Source organism: Triticum urartu, chromosome 5A (genome assembly GCF_056163025.1).
Source record: "Triticum urartu cultivar PI428250 chromosome 5A, HENAU_Tu73, whole genome shotgun sequence".
In the NCBI taxonomy this organism is placed as follows: Eukaryota; Viridiplantae; Streptophyta; class Magnoliopsida; order Poales; family Poaceae; genus Triticum; species Triticum urartu.
Window position 1 is genome coordinate 593,206,717 of NC_141877.1, and position 27,302 is coordinate 593,234,018.

Sequence of the window (27,302 nt, forward strand, 5' to 3'; positions counted from 1 at the left end):
TCCCTCAGCGAGATGAAGATGGAGAAGCAAAAGGTGATGGTGCATGAGAATTTGAGAGGAGAGATGTTGCGCGATATTCAAACCTGTCAAAAGAGGATCAACTTCGAGACAGAACTACTCGCGGAGATTATCGTTCTGGAGGCGACGGAAGAGGAGAAATCCCGGATGCTGCAACCCTGGAAGCAGAAGCCTACCAAAATCTTCCAATGGGCAGTGTCAGAATAAAAATGTTCGGACCCAGTGCAGAATCACCGTTGGGCATGTGTTCTCAGGAAACTCAACTGCCCACCGTCAGTGAATGTGGATCAGTTGCCTCAACAGTTAGCGAGCTTGGGCTAGAGGATGGAGATAGCACAATTGCGCCCAGCATAGAGGAACCGGATCTGCTGTTTGGGGAAGTGGTAGAAGAAGATAAGAGCAATCAAACAAAATTGCAGCCCATGACTGCTGGTGCCAGAAGTAGATTTTTGACTGGTTGTAAGGCTGTTGGATTGCTAAATTCGGGACACGAGCTGCATTTCCAAACTGAAGATCAGGTGTGTTTCTGGCAGATGCTTGGTGCAGTCTCGCCGTACCACTTAGAGCATAGCTGCTGCCATGGATCCAATCCTCTCTCTGGCAGAATTGAACCACGCCATACGAGAGCAAGCTCTGATTGCCGGTTACAGAGAGAGGCTAAGGAGAGAGCTGAGGATTCCATGTCGAGGGTGAGACAATCTGCAGAAGCTCATGACGAGGATTCTGGTGGCTGCAACGGAAGAAGAATTCCAGATGCAGCTGAATGGAAGAACCAAAACAGCAGAGGAGGTGATCTCCTGGGTGCTCGCCATGAGAAAAGCGACGAATCTGTATCAGAGGGCTCGGTGGATAGCATTCTGGGAGATCGAACCTAGGGTGCCTCAACTGTGAGGATTACCAATTCCCCAGGAGAGAAGCTTGCTGGAGATGGTTTGATGAGGCCACCAAACCCCCTGCAACTCGTGTTCAGCGGTTGTAATGGATTCAGTTTCGTTCAAAAGCATAAACAAGGCCAAAGTGAAAAAGGAGAAAACAATGGAGCCCGTGTGGGGGGTGACAGCACTCACCTAACCCAGCTTCGGATCCCTTCCGGAAGCAGGGGAGTGGTTGATGCTAGGGTTTTCCCGGAGCTACAAACCCCCCCCCACCCCCATCCAGCGTGACCCCAATTCTCCCCCAGCCGCCGCCACCACACTACTGGAAAGCACCATGGATACTGGTCGTGGGAGAGGAAGAGGGAAGAATAGACCAGGGCGTGGGTATGGAGATCGCCATAATCAGAAGCAGTAGTGCAGCAAGATCCACCACCGCAAATCTATCAGGTACTACCCCCTTTGGCTTTGGCTTTGGATTTCCAGGGCAAGCTCCACCCTGGGGCTTCAACGGGCAATTACATGGTGGGTTCCCCCCGTAGCAGCCATGGCAAGGAATGCCTCCCCCATGCTTCCCACAGTAGCCTCTGCCATAGCAAGGAGGGGAACAAGGGGAATTCTGTCAGTAACAATAGACAAGGATCGGGGAACTCTGTAATTGCTGGGCAGGGTAATCCTAAGAGCATGGGCAAGCAGAGCAAGAAGAGGTAGGAGAACAGATTTGTGGCTTCAGACAACACTAATACCTTGATGTCCTATGCAAAAGGGGTCTGTGGTAATTGTGGAGAGCCAGGACATGAGAAAGGCAAGTGCACCAAAACCAGGACTTCTTCATATGCAAGATGGTCACCCATCAGAAGGAGAACTGCCCAGTGAAGAAAAAAACCACTTGGCTGCTAGATACTTTAGGAGTGCTGCCACAGGTCTTGGATTTTACCATGTTGACATGTCTGACATAAACTTGCTAAGAATGTGGGTATTGTGTTCATAGAGGATGGAGATATCAGCAAAGATGACCTAGCAAAGGAATTCTCTGAAATCTACAAGACTAATTGACCATGGCAGATAAATGCCCTTGACAATTGGACAATGCTGGTAAAATTCCCACCTGAAATACCAGTAGAATCAGTAGCTGAATATCCATGTTTTGGTCTCCCCGGAAGTAATGTCACTGTAGAGATCACAGCAACTGCCTCTCAGCAAGTGGTCTGGATGAAGATTAGGAAAATAACCAAAATGGTGTGAATGGGCCATTCTAGACCAAATCACATCAGTTTTTGGCACCTTGGTTGATATGGACTGGCAATATAATTTCAACAGCTTCTTTGAGGTGATTAGAGTCAGGCTCTCCTGTAGAGATGCCAGCAAGATCCCTATGGAAAGAACTTTTGGCATCAATGGAAAATTCTATAAGCTGCTGTTTGAGGTTGAGCCTTTAACACAAGTGGAAAGAGATGGTGAGAACATGACTGACAACAATGAAGATTTGCACATTGAAGGACATGATATCCAATCTGATGCAGGGATTTCATATAAGACTGAAGACAACAGGTCCACCAAAAGTGCCAGATCTGAGCAAGGGGAGAAGAGTGGGACTGACTCTGACCTTGGGAAACAGGCAATGCTGGCATTCCTGCAACAAATGCCTGATGCCTGCAGCCCCTGTGATGGAATGGAACACCCCTCCCTCCTAAAGAACCAGGTCCCACAATCTCTTCAAAAGGCCAGGAGAACGATGATAGATAAGATTGTTGAAGACTCTATTTCTGATGAGCAATGTTACTCTATCCTGAGGGAAATGGAAATGGAGGACAACAACTGCACATTAAATTTGCACAAGGAGATGAAAATGCCAAATGACAGCACAGAACAAGCTGGGGAGCAATCAAGCATGCATCAATTGGAAGAAGAGTATGATGCAAATACGATCATATGCAGTAGTACATATGCCCACGTTTCGACACAACGTACATGCATGCAAATACGATCACGCCTTGAGTGCGGCGCTGGCGGCGGCGGAAGTGAGGCTCTGAAGGTGCCTCTCGACGACGTCGAGGCCGCACAGCTCCTTGACGTCGGCCATGGTCGCCGGCACGTCCATCTGGAACGTCAGCGGCGAGTTGGCCTTCAATTCCTTCCTGGCCGCCCTGATGGCCTCCCGCATGGCGCAGTGCACCGACGCCGCCAGCAGCAGCGGCGGCTCGCCGGACGCCTTGGAGGAGAGCACGCGCTTCTGGTCGCGCGCGCTGTTAATGAGCTCCACGTTGAACTGCTTAGGGATGGTGTCAACCGTAGGGATCTTGTACGTCCAGGTGCCGTCGTTCACCACCAGCCCGTCGGCGTTCCTCGCATAGTCCTCGTTCGTGAAGAAACCCACCCCTTGCACGAACGCACCCTCCACCTGATCCATCCAGCAAAAATGAATTCAGATTACAACGATCTTCAGCAATAGCAAGTGGATGTGCTGATCGGCGGCGAGCTCACCTGGCCGAGGTCCACCGCCGGGTTCAGGCTCTGCCCACAGTCGTACACAAGGTCGCTCCTCAGGATCGTCGTGCCCCCAGTCAGCACGTCGATTTCCACCTCGCTGACGGCGGCTCCATAGTTGATGTATTTTACAAAGGCTGGGTCTGGCGTCCAGAAGGCGTGCGCCGACAGGTTCACGCTTGCCATGTTCGCTTGGGCGATCAGGGTGCTCCATGGCACCGGCGCACCGGACTTCGGCTCGAGGACCTCTTTGATGGGCTTGAGGCGCTTGACGAGCACGGTGCACGCCTGCCTGACCGCCTCGCAGCTGTTCTCCGAGGTGGTGCTCCCGCCGGTGAAGCCGCCCTGGATCATGCTCAGCGTGTCGGCCTGGATGACGCGTACTTTGTCAAGGAGTCTGTCGGCGTCGGGGCAGAGCTCCCGCAATCCGAACGCCGTCATCTGCTTCACCTTGGTATACAGCCCTTGCCCGAGCTCCACGCCGCCGACCTCCACAGCGATCGAGCCGTCGTTCAGGATGGACACCTTCCCCGGCGTCGGCCGGAGGGTCACCTCGTAGGTGATCGGCACGCACGAGATGCCGCGCTTCTTCCACCTGCTCCCGCCATTGAACCGCTCAACAGCCTCTGCCCTGCTTCCGTACTCCGGCGACGAGGCCAGCTTGTCAAAGATGTCCACGAGGCTGTACGTCGGGGCGTCTCCAGCGGAGTCGCCGTAGAACTTCCTGAGGCTCTCAACGCTGTGGAGGTTCTTTCTCCGGACGGCGTTGGTGTCGGCCCCGAGCGCGGACGCCACGTGCTCGATGATGGCCTCGGCGATGAAGGAGCCCTGCACGTCGCCGGGCGCCCGCACCGCCGACTTGGACGACACGTTCGTCTTGCACAACTTGATGTCGAAGGCGAGGGCGCCCCAGTTGTACTTCTTCAGAGAAGAGATGGTGTGACCCGGGATCAACGGGCTAAAGTCCGGCGATATCCCGGCGTTGATCCCAAGATCGACGTGCAGAGCCGTGAGCGTACCGTCCGACTTAAACCCAACAGAGTACTTCGCCTTCATCGGGTGCCGCCCTCCGGCCATGATCATGTCCGTCTTGCGGTCGAGGTACATCCGGACAGGGCGCTGCAGCTTGAACGCTGAAACTGCACACGCACATGCTACCTGAAAACAGAAACCAATTGCAGCAGCATCAGAAGATTGTACCAACTGAAAGCAGAACCTATTGTTGGTGTGTAGTCTGAATGAATGATGCACACGCACATGCTACCTTAAAACAGAAACAAATTGCAATCTGAAGTACGCAAAACAATTTCACAAAATTTCCATGTGAATCTCTGCTTGTATTGTGGGGCACTTGCAATTTTTTTCCAATAAAGGGTGCTTTTTATAGTGGGGCACTTACATGGGCTCCTTTCAGTCCCTTTCCACCAAAGCCGCCTCCAACTCTCCTTGTGATGACGCGGACATTGTGGTAGGGAATGCCGAGGCAGTCCGCGACGAGATTCTGAATGATCTCGGGTCGCTGCGTAGACGAGTAGACGGTGACGCAGTTATCTTCGTCGGGGATGGCCAATGCGGTCTGAGTCTCCATGTAGAAGTAGTACTGTGATTCAAGTTTCACCTGTCGGAAATTAACAAAAGACACTAGGTGTTACTACTGGGATCATGTCTGAGAATGCAGCATCCTAAATATCAAATGTGTACCTCTCCTGATAAGATCTTGTGATCAGCTTGAGACATCCCTTGGTCGATGTCCCCAACTGGCCGAGGAGCCAAAAATGGGGGAGTTTGGAAATAGCTGTTATGTTGGATGGCATCCTCAATTGTCAGAATCGGCGGCTCAAGATTCTCGGTACTATACTCGATTACAGCTTGCTTCGCCGCCATATAGGCGTACTTCTGTGTTTCAGCAATCTGAGTGATGTCAAAGCAACACAATATGGTAAGTTCTACGACCTCGCAAAATGTAGGGTAAGAATAGACTACCAATGGTTATGCATTTTCCTGAAATTAAGTTCAAGTGGTTCAGAAGTAGGTACCACAATGCCAATATTTTGACCAGCAAATTCAGATACCGGATCACCGAAAAGAGCTTCCTCTCCTAGCATCCTGTAGCCGGATCCAACATTTTTACCACCAACTGGAATGTCCTTTGCGGAGATAACCGTGATGACCTTTTCTGAAGCCAAAGATGATCTGAAGTTGACACTTTTTACATGGGCATGAGGGTGTGTGCTGTAGATAAATGCTCCATAGAGGCAATCCTTGGGAGCAGGGATGTCATCAACATACACAGCCTCCCCTGTACAAGAACCAAGAATATTGTCAAGTTAATGATTCAGAATAGAAACTACCAGTGGCGGAGCTTGACTGGGATGTTTGGGGGGGGGGGGGGGGGGGCAAAAAGGCAAAGGGCGCATGTTTGAGGGGGCTAATGAGAAAATTTCTTCTAATTATGTCCCTTCAAAAAAAATCTTCAAGAATTTGTCATGGGCTGGGGGGCCACAGCCCCCTCTGGAATGCACATAGCTCCGCCCCTGGAAACTACCAAACGATTTGTTGGACTTCTTGAATGATTTCTACTCTGGGGTTGCGGACTTGGATGGTGTTAAGCGAGCTTTCATCACCCTGCTGCCCAAATGCGACGTGGTGCTCTCCGCTGATGGGTTCCGAGCCATTTCCCTCCAGAATTGTGTCATGAAGATTGTCTCTCGGATCTTGACCACGCGGCTGTAGAAATTTATTGAGCTCCTGGTGTCCTTTGAACAGTCTAGATTTATTGCCGGGAGATGCATCGCCGACAACTTCTTGTATGCTGTTGATTTGTTGCAGAGCTGTCATCTCCGCAAAACACCCACGATTGCCTTGAAGTTGGATTTCAAGAAGGCCTTTGATTCAGTTAGTTGGGAAGCACTTGCTGTGATTTCGCAGGCACGTTGCTTTGGCGACTGTTGGCGCTCTTGGATCCGAAATATCCTTGCCACCAGCAAAACTGCGGTGTTGCTGAATGGGGTGCCCGGCAAATGGATTCAGTATAAAAATGGGTTGCGTCAGGGAGACCCGTTGTCGCCTTACCTCTTCTTGATCGTTGTAGACCTTCTCCACTAGATGATTGCCAGGGGTGCCTCGTCCAGGTTGCTGCATCCGCTCGTCGATGATTTCTCGTGTCCTGTTATTCAGTATGCGGACGATACCCTCCCCTTGGTCCGTGCAGAACAGGGATAACCCTTGCGGCTCAAGTCTATTCTGGATGCATTCTCTGCCGCCACGGGGCTGCCCATCAACTTCCACAAAAGCACCTTCGTTCCGGTGAGCATTGACCCCGCCCGTGCCACCCGCCTGGCTACTAAGCTTGGGTGCCCACTGTCGATGTCCCCCAGACGTACCTTGGCTTACCTCTCTTCGATACGAAGTTACCTGCTAGCGCCCTGGACTTCTCGCTGACAAAGATTGAGCGGCGCATCCCCGGATGGCGCACGCGTTTCCTCGCCCAAGGGGGTCGTTTGACACCCACTTCTGCGGTGCTCTCCGTGATCCCTACCCATGCCATGTTGGTGCTCCCCCTCTCCAAGGGCACTATGGCCAAGATGGACTGCCCCCGTATGGCCAAAATGGTTCATAAAATCTTCAGTGGTGTATGTAACCCGTGGACCGTCTGGGTTCGACACTGGTACCTGGGTGATCGCCCGGCGGCCTCTACCCCCACTTGGAAAGTTTTTGCCTCCCTTGTCCCGCTCTATCGTTCTCTTACGTCGATGAGGTTTGGCAATAGAGAGCACACCTCCATCTGGCATGACAACTGGACCTTGCTGGGTCATTTGGCGGCTGCTCTCCCCGCGGCTTACTCACACGGTCTCCACCTCGATGCAACCCTGGGGGACTTTGGTTGGCTTGGTGCTGATGCAGTCCCTGTGCATGACCGTTTGCCAAGAACTGTAGGTTTGGAACTCTGCTTGGTTCGATCAGCTCTTAACCACGCACTACCGGAATCGCACCCTATGCCGACGGCCAGGGCCGTCGGCATAGCCCTGAATGGCCGTCGGCACAGGCCTATGCCGACGGCCCCCGTCGGCATAGGGCCGTCGGCAAAATATCCGTCGGCGTAGCCAGGAATGCCGTCGGCATATAAAGGCCGTCCGCATATCGACCTATCCCGACGGTGTCCGTACATCTATGCCGACGGCCACGACCGTCGGCAACGTTACCGCCTAACGGCGCCCGCCGTCAAGTCTGCCCAACGACTGGTCGCCACGTGGCACCCCTATGCCGACGGCTAGACCGTCGGCATAGAAGTGCCACGTGCCGACCGGCCGCTGCTCGTGGGCCAGGGCTATGCCGACGGCCCAGCCGTCGGCATAGTCTGAGATTAAGCCGACGGCCCGGCCGTCGGCATAGTCCTTCAAACAGACTTCCCAGTAGCTGACACGTGGGCAGCTATGCCGACGGCCTAGCCGTCGGCACAGTTTCAAACTATGCCGACGGCTAGGCCGTCGGCATAGGTGCCCACGTGTCAGCAACTGGGAGCTCACGCTGGCCCTATGCCGACGGCCTAGCCGTCGGCATAGTTTGCTTTTAATTTTTTTTTTTCTTTTTCCTGTTTGTTTTCAAATCAGTTCAATTCAGATAACATCACATATATAACAGCACATATCAGCACACATATCAACGAACGTAAGCATAAGGATCATGACAACAATAGATCATCATCACACAAGCATAAGCATATCAATGAATGTAAGCATAAGCATCATCACACAAGTCAGCTAAATGATCATCAGCACACACAAGTCATCTCAAGCATCACCATCACATCTCAAGCATCATCGAGCACCGCGGAGGTCGTCACCGCCAAGACGGCCAAAGTCCAGGTCATCAGTGCTAGCGGCAGCGCTACCGCCTCCGCCTCCGTGGATCGGAGTGGTCGGGCTCCGTGTCTCCGGAGTGCTGCGAAGACCACCGCCAACGGTAGATCCACCTGTTCCCTGCATGTTGAAAAGACATATGCACGGGATTTATGACTGTGTTGAAAGGCATGACATGCTTTGGGTGAATAGATTGGGGATGAACTAACCGGCGAGGGGCCAGCGTTCTGTGCCACAAACTCCTCAAAGCTCATCAGCACTGGTTGTGCTGGAGGGCATTGTGCTGTAGGGAACTGAGGACACCTGCCGGCCGCCATATCCTGAAAAGCCTGCTGCATCTGGCTATCCCTCTGCACTTGGTGTTCATAAAGCCTCTGATGCCACGCCATGGTCTCCTGGCGTGTGTACTCCATGTAGGCCTACGGTATGACATGATGGAACTCATAAAACTACTAAATGCGGAAAATGAAGTGAGAAATGAAGATAAGAGGGAAAATACTTACAGATTGTTGCTCCTGAAAGAGGGACTGTGTACTAGTCACTGGCTGGCTCGTGCGCTGGCTCAGGCTCGGGTCGATCCGACGAAGCTGTGTGTAGGAGATACTAGGAGTGATCACAGCATCGAGAACCGCATCCCGACCGTGCTCCTTGGGCCCCATCCTCACCACCGCCATGTCGTCCAGAGGCGCCGCAATGGGGTTAGGTGTGTCAGGATGTAACTCCAGATACGCTTCGGAGTAGACCTTCTTCCTCCCTTCGGTCTTCTTGCCGTAGTACTTGGGCTCGCCAGGCTTGGGGTCCTTCCGCGTATGGGCGATCTCCCACGCCTGCATGTGTGAGAGCGGCCGCTTCAGTTTCTCCTCCTGCACCACCAAACAGAGGTTAGTCATACATAAGAAAGTGATGGTAAATAGAAGAAGAAGAATGTTTAATGGGGTTAGTCATACATTAACTGCCTTGTGGAGATAGTGGTTTCGGTTTCCCTGAGCATGTACTCCCTCCGTCCCTCGGTTAGCCTTATTTTGGGTTCTCATAGCCGCCCAGGCTCCAGCCTCATCACACCAAAGATCCACCAATGCCGCCCAGGACTCGTCTTTTCCATAACACCAATTTGGACACACCTACATAATAAAAGCATAATGGCATGTAGGTGTGTCCAAATTGGTGTTATGGAAGCATAAAGCATAAAGCATAAAGCATAATGTACCACAAGGTAATGAAAGCATAATGAAAGCATAATGAAAAATCTTTTATACTTACCGCCAAGAACTCGGGCCTCTCCAAGGTAATGCCCATCCTCCGCGCTTCTTCCTTGGTCATCTTCACACCAAGATAGTCGTGGTAGTATGTGGAGATGGCCACATAGCACACCTCGTACTGCATCTGGCGGGCCTTCTTCTTGCATTGGCGCAGCACGATCTGGTCCGCTCTAGCCCTGTGCTCCAGAAGAACTCTATAGTATTTCTACAATCATGCATGAAACAAGAATGGGAGAAGCCATGAGTTAAATCATTCATGAAACTAGAATGGACTTGTGCTTCTGAAGAGAACTCACCCAGAAAGTAGTGATCACGGCCTTGGCATGGGTCTCATGGTCCGCGTGGCGGGCCGCTTCCCAGTGGTCCCAGCTCGTGGCCAAAACCCGACGGTCCGGCTGCCTGACTGGATCAGGACAGTACAACCCCGGCCAATATAACTTCAGCAAGATGGTGATGAGGCCGTTGGGAATACGGACCCCTTTAGAATATATCCAGTTGCTGCAAAAGAATGAACTATTAGCATGTGACAAGAAAAATAAATAACAACCGAAATAAGCATGTGACAAGCAACATAATGAACCACTTACTCTTTTCCCGTGGGCTCAATGAGCCACTTCTGCTCCTCAGTAGTAGGAACCTGCTTTGGTAGCTTTGCGTTGCCACGCAACCACCCCTTCGTGTCAACCCCCTTCCCGTCACCACCATCATCCCCGCCACCACCCTCCTCCTCGCCTGCCTCCCCCTCCCCAACCTCCTCCCCAACCGACCACCTCAATCTACCGAGACGAACCGCACTTCCTACAGTACTTGTCATCCGCATACTCGTGCCTAAACAAAAGGCAATTCTTCAGGCAAACATCTATTTTCTCATAATCCATAGAGAGTGCCTTCATGATTTTCTTTGTATCGTACATGCTTTTCGGCAGTTCATGACCCTCAGGGAGGCTGTTAGCCCATACTCCCAGGAATGCTTCGAAGCATTTCTGGCTACAGCCGTACTCAGCCTTGACTGCAATCAGTTGCGAGATGGCATCCAGCTGAGATATTTTCGCACCCGCATAAAGAGGTTTCTTCGACGAGGCCAAGACCTCCAAGAAGGCCTTTGCGGTTGCCTCCGGCTCCTCCGGTTCATTCTCTAAAGGTGTCGCATTTGCCATTTCTGCAACAACGACATCATCTAGCATGTCCCTGACCCCGTCTTCCGCATATCCATCGATGCGTTGTCGCATCACCTCCTCTCTACCACGGTCCTGCTCGGCTATGTTTATCAGCGGCATGTCAAAGTTTGGCATATATCCGTGCGTGCGAAGATGCTCACTCATGTCCGTCTGATTTCTACGGTGACGTCTGGCACATCTCGCACAGGGGCATGGTGGGATAATTCTCATTGGACGACGGAATATCTCCTTCAAATACACATCGGTTTTCGCGATCCACTCTGATGTTACTCGATTCCGACGGATAAAACCACTGTACATCCATTGATTATCTGCCATCCTCTGCTTTTTTGCAACCCACACAACATAATTAATGATTCACTTAAATTAATCACATCAAATTTTCAGTTTCTACCGCGTTTAATCCACCTACATCTCTAATAGGTAAAGATGGGTCCTAATCCCACCCGAGAATGTGTAGATTGAGTAAGTTCTCCATTCTACCCCGTTCCGAGACAAAATTTCGGCAGCACCTCCCCGCTGTTCTCCAGATACACGTCTCGGCAAATAGCCGAGAGAATGTGCTCCGGAGAACAACGGGGAGGCGCCGCCGAAATCCTGTCTCGGAACGGGGTAGAACATGGAGAACATACCCAATCTACACATCCTCGGGCTGTCCGTGGAAAACGCTGGACAATCCGAAAGAGCTGCGGTGATAAATATGCAATTGAATGCATATTTATCCATGCAACCCTTTCGGACGGGAGACGCCTAGGTTACGTCAGTTCACTTGAGAATGAAATCTAGTGATATGAAAAAATGGAGGAGATGGACTTGTAGCTCACCCTCGGTTGTAGAGGAAGTAGTCGAATAGCAGAGGGATGCTCAGGGGGACCAACGCGCCAGACAACGGTCACTCTGATGAAATGCGACACCACAACGCCTGCAAATTCCACCGAAAGAACAACTTAGATCATCACATCTCAGTAAAGTGTCAAACTTTTTTCTTCCATTTTTTTAGCAAGATCATCATGAGTATCATTTTTTTAGCAAGATCATCACATATTAGTAAGTCTCAAAATTTTGTCTTCAATTATTTTATCAAGATCATTATGATTTTTTTAGCAAGATCATCATGAGTATCATTTTTTTAGCAAGATCATCACATCTTAGTAACTCTCAAAATTTTGTCTTCAATTATTTTATCAAGATCATTATGAGTATTAAAAAAATAACAAGATCATCACATCTCAGTCAAGTGTCAAATTTTGTCCAACATCCATCCATCCATTCATCTATCATTAACTTTACCAACATACATTCGTCAACATGACCTAACAATAATTATATGACAAACAAAGTTTCTAAAAAAATTCACCGACATTCCATCCATCCACCATCTATGATTCTAACAACATCCACATCATCAACATCATCATCTATCATCATTAACATCATCATCTATCATGTAACAATCATCATACATTTGCAACTATCATCAAAAAATCCATCATCTAACGTCATGCCCCTTGTTCAAAAAATTGCTTTTCTTGCATTTCTCACATTTGTAACTATCATCAAATCATCTATCAACTAACTATGCATCCATCCATCTAGTTACATAACTATGAACAACAACAAAATTATCAAAAAAAATCTACAGAGAGGGAGGGAGGAAGCTCACCGTGGGGAGGTCCGGCTCGGGGGGAGGGGCGGGGACGGAGGTCGGGGCGGGGACGGAGGTCGGGGGAGGGAGGGGCGGGGCGGGGCGGCCCGGGGTTGGTGCGGCGCGGGGCGGCGGAGGTCGGGGGAGGGAGGGCCATCGACGGCGGTCTTAGGGCGGCGCGGGCACTGGGGGCGGTGCGGCGGCGGTGGGGGAGGGGATTGGGGCGGCGCGGGCAGTGGGGGGCGGCGTGGCGGCAGTGGGGGATGGGATGGGGGCGGCGGCGCGGGTGGGGATCGGGGTCGGGCGGGGGGGAGACGGTGCGGGGGAGATGGGGAATGGGTGGTCGGGGGCGAACCGCTGCGGATAAGGTCAACCTATGCCGACGGCTTGGCCGTCGGCATAGGCCTGGCCCTTTTCCACGTCATCGATCAGTGGGCGTGCGCGCTTCTATGCCGACGGCCTATGGACATGCCACGTGTCAATCTATGCCGACGGCCAAGCCGTCGGCATAGGTACTTTGCATATTTTTTTACGACATATTTTTTCATTTTTTATTACGACATATTTGTGAGCTCCGGTATTCATTAGACTTGTGCTAAGAAAATGGACAATTACGGTGAAAAGTTCAGTTACCGGCCCGGTGCCCGGGTGTAAGCTGTGGTAGCTGTTTCCCCCCTCCGAGACATGGCCCGGTGTATAGCACATGTGCCCACGTCGTGCGTGAGGGGGGGGGCACGCCCCGGAGACGCGTCCCGCCTCTTCGGACATGCCACCACACCACCCCGCATGTATGAGGGCCCGGTGCGACGCTCCGGTGGCATTGCTACCCCCAGTGCCCCCGTCCTGCCTAACCCTATAGCGTTTGACCACGGGATCTATTACCGTGTCATCGTCGTCCGTGAGGGGGGGCCACGCCCCGGAGACGCGTCCCGCCTCTTCGGACATGCCACCACATCACCCCGCATGTATGAGGGCCCGGTGCCACGCTCCGGTGGCATTGCTACCCTCCCAGGGCCCCCGTCCCGCCTAACCCTGTAGCGATTGACCACGCGATCTAGCCCTTTGACTTTGCACGGACGGTCTTTGACCAGTGGACCTCCCCACCCGGTTGTGTTAGGTCAGCCCATAGAAACACTCTGGAGCAACATCCGGGCCAGACCCACAGCAAGATCCCCTCCGTGTAGACCCCACCCGTCCGTTTCCCCCCTCCAGGTGCCGGCGACGGCGCCGTCCGTGAGGAGGGGCACACCCCGGACACGCGTCCCGCCTCTTCGGACATGCCACCACATCACCCCGCATGTATGAGGGCCCGGTGCCACGCTCCGGTGGCATTGCTACCCCCCCCCCCAGGGCCCCCGTCCCGCCTAACCCTGTAGCGTTTGACCACGCGATCTAGCCCTTTGACTTTGCACGGACGGGCTTTGACCAGTGGGCCTCCCCACCCGGTTGTGTTAGGTCAGCCCATAGGAACACTCTGGAGCAACATCCGGGCCAGACCCACAGCAAGATCCCCTCCGTGTAGACCCCACGCGTCCGTTTACCCCCTCCAGGTGCCGGCGGCGGCGCCGTCCGTGAGGGGGGGCACACCCCGGACACGCGTCCCGCCTCTTCGGACATGCCACCACACCACCCCGCATGTATGAGGGCCCGGTGCCACACTCCGGTGGCATTGCTACACCCCCCCCCCCCCAGGGCCCCCGTCCCGCCTAACCCTGTAGCGATTGACCACGAGATCTAGCCCTTTGACTTTGCACGGACGGGCTTTGACCAGTGGACCTCCCCACCCGGTTGTGTTAGGTCAGCCCATAGGAACACTCTGGAGCAACATCCGGGCCAGACCCACAGCAAGATCCCCTCCGTGTAGACCCCACGCGTCCGTTTCCCCCCTCCAGGTGCCGGCGACGGCGCCGTCCGTGAGGGGGGGCACACCCCGGACACGCGTGCCGCCTCTCCAGACATGCCTCCACATCACCCCGCATGTATGAGGGCCCGGTGCCACGCTCCGGTGGCATTGCTACCCCCTCCCCCCCAGGGCCCCCGTCCCGCCTAACCCTGTAGCGATTGACCACGCGATCTAGCCCTTTGACTTTGCACGGACGGGCTTTGACCAGTGGACCTCCCCACCCGGTTGTGTTAGGTCAGCCCATAGAAACACTCTGGAGCAACATCCGGGCCAGACCCACAGCAAGATCCCCTCCGTGTAGACCCCACGCGTCCGTTTCCCCCCTCCAGGTGCCGGCGACGGCGCCGTCCGTGAGGAGGGGCACACCCCGGACACGCGTCCCGCCTCTTCGGACATGCCACCACATCACCCCGCATGTATGAGGGCCCGGTGCCACGCTCCGGTGGCATTGCTACCCCCCCAGGGCCCCCGTCCCGCCTAACCCTGTAGCGTTTGACCACGCGATCTAGCCCTTTGACTTTGCACGGACGGGCTTTGACCAGTGGGCCTCCCCACCCGGTTGTGTTAGGTCAGCCCATAGGAACACTCTGGAGCAACATCCGGGCCAGACCCATAGCAAGATCCCCTCCGTGTAGACCCCACGCGTCCGTTTACCCCCTCCAGGTGCCGGCGGCGGCGCCGTCCGTGAGGGGAGGCACACCCCGGACACGCGTCCCGCCTCTTCGGACATGCCACCACACCACCCCGCATGTATGAGGGCCCGGTGCCACGCTCCGGTGGCATTGCTACCCCCCCCCCCCCCCAGGGCCCCCGTCCCGCCTAACCCTGTAGCGATTGACCACGCGATCTAGCCCTTTGACTTTGCACGGACGGGCTTTGACCAGTGGAACTCCCCACCCGGTTGTGTTAGGTCAGCCCATAGGAACACTCTGGAGCAACATCCGGGCCAGACCCACAGCAAGATCCCCTTCGTGTAGACCCCACACGTCCGTTTCCCCCCTCCAGGTGCCGGCGACGGCGCCGTCCGTGAGGGGGGGCACACCCCGGACACGCGTGCCGCCTCTTCAGACATGCCACCACATCACCCCGCATGTATGAGGGCCCGGTGCCACGCTCCGGTGGCATTGCTACCCCCCCAGGGCCCCCGTCCCGCCTAACCCTGTAGCGATTGACCACGCGATCTAGCCCTTTGACTTTGCACGGACGGGCTTTGACCAATGGACCTCCCCACCCGGTTGTGTTAGGTCAGCCAATAGAAACACTCTGGAGCAACATCTGGGCCAGACCCACAGCAAGATCCCCTCTGTGTAGACCCCACGCGTCCGTTTCCCCCTCCAGGTGCCGGCGACGGCGCCGTCCGTGAGGAGGGGCACACCCCGGACACGCGTCCCGCCTCTTCGGACATGCCACCACATCACCCCGCATGTATGAGGGCCCGGTGCCACGCTCCGGTGGTATTGCTACCCCCCCCCCCAGGGCCCCCGTCCCGCCTAACCCTGTAGCGTTTGACCACGCGATCTAGCCCTTTGACTTTGCACGGACGGGCTATGACCAGTGGGCCTCCCCACCCGGTTGTGTTAGGTTAGCCCATAGGAACACTCTGGAGCAACATCCGGGCCAGACCCACAGCAAGATCCCCTCCGTGTAGACCCCACGCGTCCGTTTACCCCCTCCAGGTGCCGGCGGCGGCGCCGTCCGTGATGGGGGGCACACCCCGGACACGCGTCCCGCCTCTTCGGACATGCCACCACACCACCCCGCATGTATGAGGGCCCGGTGCCACGCTCCGGTTGCATTGCTACCCCCCCCCAGGGCCCCCGTCCCGCCTAACCCTGTAGCGATTGACCACGCGATCTAGCCCTTTGACTTTGCACGGACGGGCTTTGACCAGTGGACCTCCCCACCCGGTTGTGTTAGGTCAGCACATAGGAACACTCTGGAGCAACATCCGGGCCAGACCCACAGCAAGATCCCCTCCGTGTAGACCCCACGCGTCCGTTTCCCCCCTCCAGGTGCCGGCGACGGCGCCGTCCGTGAGGGGGGGCACACCCCGGACACGCGTGCCGCCTCTCCAGACATGCCACCACATCACCCCGCATGTATGAGGGCCCGGTGCCACACTCCGGTGGCATTGCTACCCCCCCCCCCCCCAGGGCCCCCGTCCCGCCTAACCCTGTAGCGATTGAACACGCGATCTAGCCCTTTGACTTTGCACGGACGGGCTTTGACCAGTGGAACTCCCCACCCGGTTGTGTTAGGTCAGCCCATAGGAACACTCTGGAGCAACATCCGGGCCAGACCCATAGCAAGATCCCCTCCGTGTAGACCCCACGCGTCCGTTTCCCCCTCCAGGTGCCGGCGACGGCGCCGTCCGTGAGGGGGGGCACACCCCGGACACGCGTGCCGCCTCTCCAGACATGCCACCACATCACCCCGCATGTATGAGGGCCCGGTGCCACGCTCCGGTGGCATTGCTACCCCCCCCCCCCCCCAGGGCCCCCGTCCCGCCTAACCCTGTAGCGATTGACCACGCGATCTAGCCCTTTGACTTTGCACAGACGGGCTTTGACCAGTGGACCTCCCCACCCGGTTGTGTTAGGTCAGCCCATAGAAACACTCTGGAGCAACATCCGGGCCAGACCCACAGCAAGATCCCCTCCGTGTAGACCCCACGCGTCTGTTTCCCCCCTCCAGGTGCCGGCGACGGCGCCGTCCGTGAGGAGGGGCACACCCCGGACACGCGTCCCGCCTCTTCGGACATGCCGCCACATCACCCCGCATGTATGAGGGCCCGGTGCCACGCTCCGGTGGCATTGCTACCCCCCCAGGGCCCCCGTCCCGCGTAACCCTGTAGCGTTTGACCACGCGATCTAGCCCTTTGACTTTGCACGGACGGGCTTTGACCAGTGGGCCTCCCCACCCGGTTGTGTTAGGTCAGCCCATAGGAACACTCTGGAGCAACATCCGGGCCAGACCCATAGCAAGATCCCCTCCGTGTAGACCCCACGCGTCCGTTTACCCCCTCCAGGTGCCGGCGGCGGCGCCGTCCGTGAGGGGAGGCACACCCCGGACATGCGTCCCGCCTCTTCGGACATGCCACCACACCACCCCGCATGTATGAGGGCCCGGTGCCACGCTCCGGTGGCATTGCTACCCCCCCCCCCCCAGGGCCCCCGTCCCGCCTAACCCTGTAGCGATTGACCACGCGATCTAGCCCTTTGACTTTGCACGGACGGGCTTTGACCAGTGGAACTCCCCACCCGGTTGTGTTAGGTCAGCCCATAGGAACACTCTGGAGCAACATCCGGGCCAGACCCACAGCAAGATCCCCTTCGTGTAGACCCCACGCGTCCGTTTCCCCCCTCCAGGTGCCGGCGACGGCGCCGTCCGTGAGGGGGGGCACACCCCGGACACGCGTGCCGCCTCTTCAGACATGCCACCACATCACCCCGCATGTATGAGGGCCCGGTGCCACGCTCCGGTGGCATTGCTACCCCCCCCAGGGCCCCCGTCCCGCCTAACCCTGTAGCGATTGACCACGCGATCTAGCCCTTTGACTTTGCACGGACGGGCTTTGACCAATGGACCTCCCCACCCGGTTGTGTTAGGTCAGCCCATAGAAACACTCTGGAGCAACATCTGGGCCAGACCCACAGCAAGATCCCCTCTGTGTAGACCCCACGCGTCCGTTTCCCCCCTCCAGGTGCCGGCGACGGCGCCGTCCGTGAGGAGGGGCACACCCCGGACACGCGTCCCGCCTCTTCGGACATGCCACCACATCACCCCGCATGTATGAGGGCCCGGTGCCACGCTCCGGTGGCATTGCTACCCCCCCAGGGCCCCCGTCCCGCCTAACCCTGTAGCGTTTGACCACGCGATCTAGCCCTTTGACTTTGCACGGACGGGCTTTGACCAGTGGGCCTCCCCATCCGGTTGTGTTAGGTCAGCCCATAGGAACACTCTGGAGCAACATCCGGGCCAGACCCATAGCAAGATCCCCTCCGTGTAGACCCCACGCGTCCGTTTACCCCCTCCAGGTGCCGGCGGCGGCGCCGTCCGTGAGGGGGGGCACACCCCGGACACGCGTCCCGCCTCTTCGGACATGCCACCACACCACCCCGCATGTATGAGGGCCCGGTGCCACGCTCCGGTGGCATTGCTACCCCCCCCCCCCCCCAGGGCCCCCGTCCCGCCTAACCCTGTATGCACGGACGGGCTTTGACCAGTGGAACTCCCCACCCGGTTGTGTTAGGTCAGCCCATAGGAACACTCTGGAGCAACATCCGGGCCAGACCCACAGCAAGATCCCCTTCGTGTAGACCCCACGCGTCCGTTTCCCCCCTCCAGGTGCCGGCGACGGCGCCGTCCGTGAGGGGGGGCACACCCCGGACACGCGTGCCGCCTCTTCAGACATGCCACCACATCACCCCGCATGTATGAGGGCCCAGTGCCACGCTCCGGTGGCATTGCTACCCCCCCAGGGCCCCCGTCCCGCCTAACCCTGTAGCGATTGACCACGCGATCTAGCCCTTTGAATTTGCACGGACGGGCTTTGACCAATGGACCTCCCCACCCGGTTGTGTTAGGTCAGCCCATAGAAACACTCTGGAGCAACATCTGGGCCAGACCCACAGCAAGATCCCCTCTGTGTAGACCCCACGCGTCCGTTTCCCCCCTCCAGGTGCCGGCGACGGCGCCGTCCGTGAGGAGGGGCACACCCCGGACACGCGTCCCGCCTCTTCGGACATGCCACCACATCACCCCGCATGTATGAGGGCCCGGTGCCACGCTCCGGTGGCATTGCTACCCCCCCCCCCCCAGGGCCCCCGTCCCGCCTAACCCTGTAGCGTTTGACCACGCGATCTAGCCCTTTGACTTTGCACGGACGAGCTTTGACCAGTGGGCCTCCCCACCCGGTTGTGTTAGGTTAGCCCATAGGAACACTCTGGAGCAACATCCGGGCCAGACCCACAGCAAGATCCCCTCCGTGTAGACCTCACGCGTCCGTTTACCCCCTCCAGGTGCCGGCGGCGGCGCCGTCCGTGAGGGGGGGCACACCCCGGACACGCGTCCCGCCTCTTCGGACATGCCACCACACCACCCCGCATGTATGAGGGCCCGGTGCCACGCTCCGGTGGCATTGCTACCCCCCAGGGCCCCCGTCCCACCTAACCCTGTAGCGATTGACCACGCGATCTAGCCCTTTGACTTTGCACGGACGGGCTTTGACCAGTGGACCTCCCCACCCGGTTGTGTTAGGTCAGCCCATAGGAACACTCTGGAGCAACATCCGGGCCAGACCCACAGCAAGATCCCCTCCGTGTAGACCCCACGCGTCCGTTTCCCCCCTCTAGGTGCCGGCGGCGGCGCCGTCCGTGAGGGGGGGCACACCCCGGAGCCCCAAGACGGGCGTCTACGCATGCATGAACACTTTCACATATGCATCGGGACCTGTGCGATGTTTCGGTGACATAGCTACACCCCGAATCCCCCCACCAACCAGAATTCCTTTCGTGTCGACCGTTCCCCCCCTCCGTGACACGGCGATAGCGACGTTCGTAATGGGGGGCAATCGATATACCATCGGGTATGTTTTTTTAGATAAGGCATAATTATCTTATGCAAAAGCAAAAACTAAAATAAAGTAAAAATAACAAAACAAAGTAAAAATAAAAAATAAAATAAAATACACGTATGCCGACGGCAAGGCCGTCGGCATATCTGTGCACACACGCAGATTGTCCCACGGATCGATGACGTGGGGTGGCACACAGATCGATGACGTGGCGAAGGGGCCTATGCCGACGGCTATGCCGTAGGCATATCTCTGCCAAAGATAAAATAAAAAATTAAGTAAAGTAAACATATGCCGACGGCAAGGCCGTCGGCATATCTGTGCACACACGGATCGATGACGTGGTGTGGCACACGGATCGTTGACGTGGCAGAGGGGCCTATGCCGACGGCTGTGCCGTAGGCATACCTCTGCCACAGATATGCCGACGACCGCCGTTACCGCCCGTCGGCGTAGGATAAACGCCATCAAGTGGTCAGCACTGACCGGGGAGGTGGGCCCGGGATATGCCGACGGCCTGTCCTATGCCGACGGGCCCCGTAGGCGTATCTCGGGCGGTCCCGACGGCCTCGTCTATGCCGACGGCCCCGTCGGCATAGATTGATGTATGCCGACGGCTTTTCTACGCCTACGGCCCATCCTCGGCCGTCGGCATAGGTGCGGCGATGCCGACGGGGGCCGTCGGCATAGATTCGGCCGTCGGCAAACGCAGTTTTTCTGGTAGTGACGTCCAGCTCTCTGCGGTTGATGATGAGCGGATCCTAGCTTGGGGTGGGAGCCTTTAGTTCAAGGCGAATGCGGTGTACCGCATGATCAAACTCTCCGGCCATGAGCTCCCCCTGCATGACCTCAATTGGGATGGCTTCATGCCCGTCAAGATCAAGGTGTTCGCCTGGGTTATACGGCATGGTAACACTCGTACGCGGGACTTCCTTCATCGGATCGGCTTCCTCGAGCATGACTACTGCCCCTTTTTCCCCGGGCGGCCTGAGACCATCATGCACCTATTCCTCGAGTGCCCCCGCTTACAACCAATGTGGGCGCACGTCCTCAGCTGCCACGGTATGCCCGTCATTCGATGTGTGGAAAACGTTTGGCGCGCTTTCACCGCCTGTCACCCCTCCTGGAGCTGTCTGCTTCTCAGCACGGCGATGTCTTGTGTCCTTTGGGTTGTCTGGAAGACCCGGAACCGGATGGTGTTCAATAACATCTGGGTTTCGGATCTTGATTTGCGGCACTCGATCCAGGTGCACCTTCGCTTGTGGGTGGTCCGGGCCCCCTCCCGTGTAGACTATGCCCTTTCTCGGCTCTGCGGAGCAGTGTATTTACCGAGCCGCTGTCTTTTATTATCAATACAAAACTAAGTTCAGGTGGGCAATCGCCCCCAGTTGACTGCTAAAAAAAGGAACAGAAACTACAGGCGCCAACAAAATTGGAAACAAGCGAGAATATTGTCAAGCCATGTTTCAGGATAGAATTTTGATGTGCCAACATTTCTTTTTTGAAGAAATATATAAAGGAATAAAGCATATGAGATGGTTCAACATTGATTGAACCAGTGTACTGAAGATGAACAAAAAGAACTCCCGAATGATCTTGAAGTATGTAGAAGAAAATATTGGTATAAACAATGCTTACTAACACTGTCAAGTACTAGTAAGCACTTCTTAACCGTTCGGCATGAATGGTGAGCTATATAAACTAACACTTGTAATTAAAGAGTGCAAATCAACTGAAGGAAACACTTGTAAGCTAAAACATTGGAATAAGAGTTATAGGAATATACCAGAAGCTTGCAGCTCCGCCCCGGCTTTCGTGATAGGTTTGCCGACAGGTTTGTATTCATCACTGAAAACTAGTTCTTGCCTTGAGCGAACCGGCAAGTCATCGCTTCCAAGAGTACCATGCTTCTCGGAGCCATTAGCACATGACCCATTGGGAGCAATAGCATTCGCCGGTTCATTGGCTTGCCGACAGGTTTGTATTCGTCATTGAAAACCAGTTCTTGCCTTGAACGAATCGGCAAGTCATCGCTGACAACCTTACCATGCTTCTCGGGGTCATTAGGACATGATCCATTGGGAGCATTCAGGTTGTTACCAAGTGCAGAAAGGAAACTGAATAAAAAACTGACAGCCAAGCTGACTCTGTACTCAGGGTGTGTGGTGCCTTCTGACGGCGAGATAACATCTTTCAGCAACTGAACTGCTTCAAGTATAACCGGTGCACTCACTGATTTCCCCTTCAGGAATTCCTCAACTTTCCGAGCCCGAGTGGCGTGATCGACGCCGTAAGCACCAAATGCTAGGCAGATTTCGTCGATAATGAGCTCCCCTGATGCTGCATCCCCTGAAGTCCTTGCCAGGAATGCAGAATTCACATAGGAGACAGCATTGCCGAATGGTCTGGGAGCTGCACGAGATGTCTCGAAGATGACATTGTCTGAACCCCAATCAGGAACAAATATGCTGAGCAGTATGGTCTTGGCATCACAGGGAGGCTGCTCCAAGAACTCCTCCAGTGTTAGGGACAGCATCTTGGAAGCAGTCTGGATTGTGACCGTCGAACCCGCGGCAAGAAGAACAGTGACGATGTCTGAAGCGAATGGCAGCCGCTGCGCCATGATTACATTCCCGCCGATCGTCCCCATGTTGCGGATGAACGGCGAGGCCACCTTGCTGAGATGATTGGCGATCTTTTTAAACACCGGTGTGCCATCGGAGAAGATCTCGATGGCTTTGGAGATGGACACGGCTGCCCCAATCTCCACCCCCTTGTTGCTCCTGTCGATGACCGAAAGTTCTGGTATCCCTTTGATGTCGATGTATTTTTTATATAAGTCTTGATCCTTGTACACCCCGGCACCAGTGTTTGACGCCACGATCTTGACGGAGTTTTCGTCGAGCCATTTGGAGTCAAAGAGGGTATGGAGCTCCTCGATGCTCTTGGGATGGTACCAGCCATCTTCGCCGGCGTTCACCACTGGAGCATCGTTCATTTGACCCTTGATCTCAGACTTTAGGAACTCAGGGAAGGTGCAGACGGCGCCGCTGGAGTATTCCGGCAGCTTACCGACGTCGGCGCGGTCAGTGCCTTTCTTCCAGAACGAGTTGAGGCCGAGGTCCTCGAGGTCGACGTCAGCGGCGAAGCTCTTGCAGGTGTCGAGGATGGGCCGGTAGCCAGTGCAGCGGCAAAGGTTGCCGGAGACGGCGTGCTCGGCCTCGGAGCAGGTGAGCTTGGAGAATCCCGTTGGCGGGGCAGGGCCGTCGGGCTTGTCGGCCTTGACGAGGGCGGAGAAGATGGACATGCACATGCCGGGGGTGCAGAAGCCGCACTGGGAAGCGTGGAAGCCGGCGAGGCGCTGCTGGACAGGGTGGTAGCCATGGCGGGTGTTGCCGATGCCCTCGCTGGTGGTGACCGAGCAGTGGTTGAGGCTGCCGACGAGCGTCAGGCAGGAGCTCGCCGAGTGCTCGGTCACCTCGTCGGTGGCCGGGTTGTACTTGGAAATGAGGACCACGCATGCGCCGCATCCACCTGCATGCATGCACGCAGCAACGTTAACACACGTTGTTAGTTAATTTCAGCTTTTTTTGCAGGGATTTGTTAATTTCAGAAAGAATCGACCGAAACTGAAGATAAATCTCACAGAATTTCAGGCTAAAGGCAACGGTTGTCCGTAAATGTAAAAAAAAAAAAAAGAGATCCATAGACACTAGCATCCAGTATATAGTTTTATAGAAGAATCCCACCTGAGATGAGGAACCAGAAAATTCAACCCCGACGAGGTTCAAACCCTAGTCGCAGGGTGAGCCACTGCCCACCGTTGCCACTAGGCTACAGCCTAAATGTAAGCAGCAAGGAACATTGGAGAGTGAAGTGATCCTACCGATTAAGATCCATCAAATCACCGGTTGGTGCAAAAAGTGCAATCAATTGTTCATGTCTACCCAAAATGATAGTACAAAAAATACCCGCCAACAAAATTGATAGTACAAACTTCTAACCTTTTGGCTAAAATTGCCTAATTGCAAATTTAATTAGCAAAGTACTCCCTCCGTAAACAAATTTAAGAGTGTTTAGATAACTACTTTAGTGATCTAAACGCTCTTATATTTGTTTACAGAGGGAGTATAACTTTTTGTTTCGAGTACTATTGTTTATCACAAAGAAAATATGAGCGCGCAGGAACACACATGGATAGTAGTAAAATCAACACATACAGACGAAGTACATGATGCCAGAGACATGCATATGTAATTACAAAATTTCAAAATTACATTGAGTCTTTGCATGTGAGGAAGCAACCATATAGATAAATTTCTACATGCAGAAGAGAGAAGACCCCTTTTACTTTGGACCCTCCTAACTGGCGAATGTTCGTCAGGGGAGATGGCACATGCAAACGATTTGATGACAGTTTTAGTTGTGATGAAGTGGGAAGAGGTGACATTTTTTCAAGAAGACGTGGCAGTTTCTCCCCGAGAAAGCAATTTTTGAATTGCTGTCGTTTGATCTAATTTTTTACAACTAAAATTGTCATCAAAGATGGTTCGCTTGTCATCCCCCTTGCACCAAACGTTTGTTCACCAGGTAAAATTATTGTTTACGTTTTGTGCACGTTAGAGGATACAAAGGATAAACTTTCCATACGTGTTTACTCGAAAATCTGATAACACACATGTGCCATCTAGCCCCGGCAGTGGAGGTCGAGCCAGCCGCAATTCGGACCGGCGGCGGCAAATTCCGGCATGCGGTGGCTTCTTCCGATGGATTCCGAAGAGTTCCTGGTAGATTCTGGCCAGTTCCGCGGCGGCACATCTGCTTCGACGAGGTTTGATTGGTTTGTGGGTTGACCTGAATACTTCCTTCGAAACTGTACATATGAGGTTCTTGCGGATGGATTTTCAGTACCCTTTAAAAAGTTTAAGGGCCGAACGAGTTTTACAGGATCTGCTAGGCGCTGTTTTTTTAACTGAAATTGTAAACACTTTGTTTTACAGGTTTGATCATTTTATAGGATCGCTAGAGATGCTCTCGCAGAATTTCGCTATGTGGCAAACTGAAACAAGCGCCAAAGTTTCTAGTAAACTAGTAACATCGGTAGTTGAACATGGATGGGGCCTGATCACCAAGCAGAAAAAAAAGTAACATTGACAAATAAGAGAGTCATGGTCCAATGGTTTTGGATGGGTGTGTGATTGCTCCACTATGGGAAAAGTACAACGGCAAGGTATCCTTTTGTCTCCGTCATGCTTGAGCTGAGTGGCCAATAATCCTACACCTACAGACTGTTACGGGCATGCTATGTAATCTTCCTCTTACTTGTTTCCACCCTCGTCCGTGGATGTAGCATTGCTCGCTGAGTATATGTTTTCTTAGATAAAAGTCAAGAAAATAGTAATATATCCGAAAATTCATATCTGCACCCGAGCTCATCTGTATCCAAGGTGACGAAAAAAATCAGAACAAATACTAGAAAATTCAAAAAATCCAAATTTTTTTGTGCGGTAGACAATTTGATGTGTGAGGTCCACTCCAATTTTCATATCATTTGAATATTTGAGCAGTTCTCGACAAAAAAAGACAAATTAAGAGTCTGTAAAAAAGTTTACTGTTCATGTACTGTTTTGATATATTAATGTACTGTTTTGGTCTGATTTGTCTTTTTTGCTGAGAGCTTCTCAGATGTCTAAATGATTTAAAATTTAGAGCGGGTCTCACACATCAAATTTTCTACCGCCCAAAAAAATAGAATTTTTTGAATTTTTCTAGTATTTTTTACGATTTTTTTTCTAACCAAGTGCATATGAGCCTGGGCACCAAAACGCCTTACTCTAATATATCTCAATACCATCGCTAAATAACGTGTTGGGTAAGGTTATTTCCTCTAACTGTACATACAATAGGTAAAGCTAACTGTATATACAGTAGGTAAAGCTAAATTAAAATTCCCCTAACTGTATATACAATAGGTAAAGCTAAATTAAAATTCATTCTTAAAAAAAGTCAAATTAAACTTCAGGGAAAATAACGTGTTGGGTAAGGTTATTTCCCCTAACTGTATATACAATAGGTAAAGCTAAATTAAAATTAATTCTTAAAAAAAGTCAAATTAAACTTCAGGGGAAAAAATTACTACCACTGAACTACAAAGTCGAATCATGTACTCCTACTTGAAATTATACGTGTGAACTTGCCTGGTTGGCCAGATTATGTCTTCACGCTTCGGAAAATTCAAATCAACATTATTATTATATGAAAGTAAAAGAGAGCAGCGGTCAGTCCGATCGTCCGTGTTGTCGGAGTGTTGAGAGCTGGCTGAAAAGTCAATACCGAGATCCATAGGTGGTTCGAGCTGTGAAGGATGATGAATGAACCATCATCTCTGACATTGGTTCGGTCGAGCTGCCTCGATCCGCTTATTTATTCCCATCGGAACGAACCACCGAAAGAAAAATTTAAACGAGCGGATATGAATCGAGTGGTGGACGGGCGGTGCTGCCCTCACCTTCGCCGCAGCCGAGCTTGGGCCCCCTGACGGGCGTGCGCGTGCGGAGGAACTCCAGCAGCGTCGTCGACGGGTCGACGCCGGCCGCCTCGTGCCGCGCGCCGTTCACCGCCAGCACCACCCGCTCCGCCGCCGCAGCCGCCGCGTCCTTCCCCAGCGACCCCATCGCTCTCCACCTTATCCTCCTGCGCTAGTACTCGGTTACCAGAAGTGCGCGCAGGGAAAGAGAAGACAGACGGAGGCCCGTTGTAGAGCGGGATTTCGATCGCTACCTGGATGTCAAGGGGCGCGAGATTGGTGTTTGGTGACGGTGCGTGTACACTCTCCGGTCCAGACAGACGTCCGGCGGAACGCCTCCCTGTGATGCCACCCTCGTCCGTGGATGTAGCAATCATACACCCATCTCGTGGACTGTTTCTGCTGTCAAAGGAGCATCAGTCAATCGGTACTACTGTACGACCGATCAAAAGGACGGGAAAGGTCATAATTGATCTGAAGATGACACACTGTCAGCCCAGGATTGTTTGCTTTTGTTCTTGTTTACCCTTTTTCGACCTATTGTGAATTTTATTATACTAGCTTAAAATGAAATATTGAGAGGATTCAAACACAATAAGCACACTTTCGACGTTTGCATAGTTAATATGCACACAGCCAGAACCAACACGTGCATACCAAAAACACCGGTCACTAGCAAAGGCAAATAAGACAGAAGCTATGTCTTGGTGGAGTATAAAAGAAAAGAAAATACCTTGGTTTGCCTACGCCAAAGGGAGGATGAAGGATGACAAGTTTCAACCAATTATGGACAGGTTTGGGAAGAGATGCAGCGACTGGTCGGAAAAGCACATGTCCTATGCAGCTACGGAAGTCCACATCAAATATGTGGTTCAAGCCCTGCCCGTGTAAACCATGAATGTGTTTATGCTCTCCAAGGGTCTCCGTGAGAAATATGAACGGGTGATCAGAGAGTTTTGGTGGGGAGAGGAAGAGGGTCA

The 27,302-nt window shown here is 53.9% G+C and overlaps 3 protein-coding genes and 1 pseudogene across 4 annotated transcripts; 1 reads left to right on the top strand and 3 right to left on the bottom strand.

Annotated features, from left to right (window-relative positions):
• Positions 1-1,279: 1,279 nt before the first annotated feature.
• Positions 1,280-2,859, top strand: LOC147973151 (uncharacterized; annotated as a pseudogene).
• LOC147973152 (indole-3-acetaldehyde oxidase-like) lies at positions 2,736-6,837 on the bottom strand. The gene is made up of 6 exons (XM_087524588.1): positions 6,771-6,837; positions 5,414-5,676; positions 5,079-5,288; positions 4,777-4,995; positions 3,375-4,535; positions 2,736-3,291 (listed from the first exon to the last, which is right to left on the bottom strand). Exons 1-6 carry the CDS (start codon positions 6,835-6,837, stop codon positions 2,878-2,880), a joined length of 2,334 nt encoding a protein of 777 aa, XP_087380714.1. The 3' UTR covers positions 2,736-2,877.
• Positions 6,838-8,039: 1,202 nt separating this feature from the next.
• On the bottom strand, positions 8,040-21,623 carry LOC147973153 (uncharacterized). Its single transcript, XM_087521937.1, has 8 exons — positions 21,583-21,623; positions 11,498-11,595; positions 9,792-9,993; positions 9,497-9,700; positions 9,184-9,357; positions 8,740-9,099; positions 8,446-8,655; positions 8,040-8,356 (listed from the first exon to the last, which is right to left on the bottom strand). Exons 4-8 carry the CDS (start codon positions 9,617-9,619, stop codon positions 8,195-8,197), a joined length of 1,029 nt encoding a protein of 342 aa, XP_087378063.1. The 5' UTR covers positions 9,620-9,700; positions 9,792-9,993; positions 11,498-11,595; positions 21,583-21,623; the 3' UTR covers positions 8,040-8,194.
• On the bottom strand, positions 21,388-26,696 carry LOC147973154 (indole-3-acetaldehyde oxidase-like). Of its 2 annotated transcripts, XM_087521936.1 has the most exons (3): positions 26,577-26,696; positions 26,305-26,489; positions 21,388-23,330 (listed from the first exon to the last, which is right to left on the bottom strand). In XM_087521936.1, the coding sequence occupies exons 2-3, from the start codon at positions 26,468-26,470 to the stop codon at positions 21,652-21,654; spliced, it is 1,845 nt and encodes a 614-aa protein (XP_087378062.1). In that variant the 5' UTR covers positions 26,471-26,489; positions 26,577-26,696; the 3' UTR covers positions 21,388-21,651. The 2 variants fall into 2 exon arrangements, with proteins under 2 accessions (XP_087378062.1, XP_087378061.1); XM_087521935.1 differs by lacking the exon at positions 26,577-26,696 and having other exon boundaries at positions 26,305-26,543.
• Between the last annotated feature and the right edge of the window lie 606 nt (positions 26,697-27,302).

What these genes read in the sequence shown, in the direction of transcription:
- LOC147973152 (XM_087524588.1), bottom strand. Translation starts at nt 6,837, where the DNA reads ATGCGCCGCTCAATCTTTGTCAGCGAGAAGTCCAGGGCGCTAGCAGGT. An exon ending in TAACTTCGTATCGAAGAGAG is followed by an intron (nt 5,677 to 6,770) that starts GTAAGCCAAGGT and finishes GTTCTTGTACAG; the next exon opens with GGGAGGCTGTGTATGTTGAT. An exon ending in AGGGACTGAAAGGAGCCCAT is followed by an intron (nt 4,536 to 4,776) that starts GTAAGTGCCCCA and finishes TTCTGTTTTCAG; the next exon opens with GTAGCATGTGCGTGTGCAGT.
- LOC147973153 (XM_087521937.1), bottom strand. Translation starts at nt 9,619, where the DNA reads ATGCAGTACGAGGTGTGCTATGTGGCCATCTCCACATACTACCACGAC. An exon ending in AGAGGCCCGAGTTCTTGGCG is followed by an intron (nt 9,358 to 9,496) that starts GTAAGTATAAAA and finishes TTTATTATGTAG; the next exon opens with GTGTGTCCAAATTGGTGTTA. An exon ending in TCTTTCAGGAGCAACAATCT is followed by an intron (nt 8,656 to 8,739) that starts GTAAGTATTTTC and finishes GTCATACCGTAG; the next exon opens with GCCTACATGGAGTACACACG.
- LOC147973154 (XM_087521936.1), bottom strand. Translation starts at nt 26,470, where the DNA reads ATGGGGTCGCTGGGGAAGGACGCGGCGGCTGCGGCGGCGGAGCGGGTG. An exon ending in CAAGCTCGGCTGCGGCGAAG is followed by an intron (nt 23,331 to 26,304) that starts GTGAGGGCAGCA and finishes GCATGCATGCAG; the next exon opens with GTGGATGCGGCGCATGCGTG.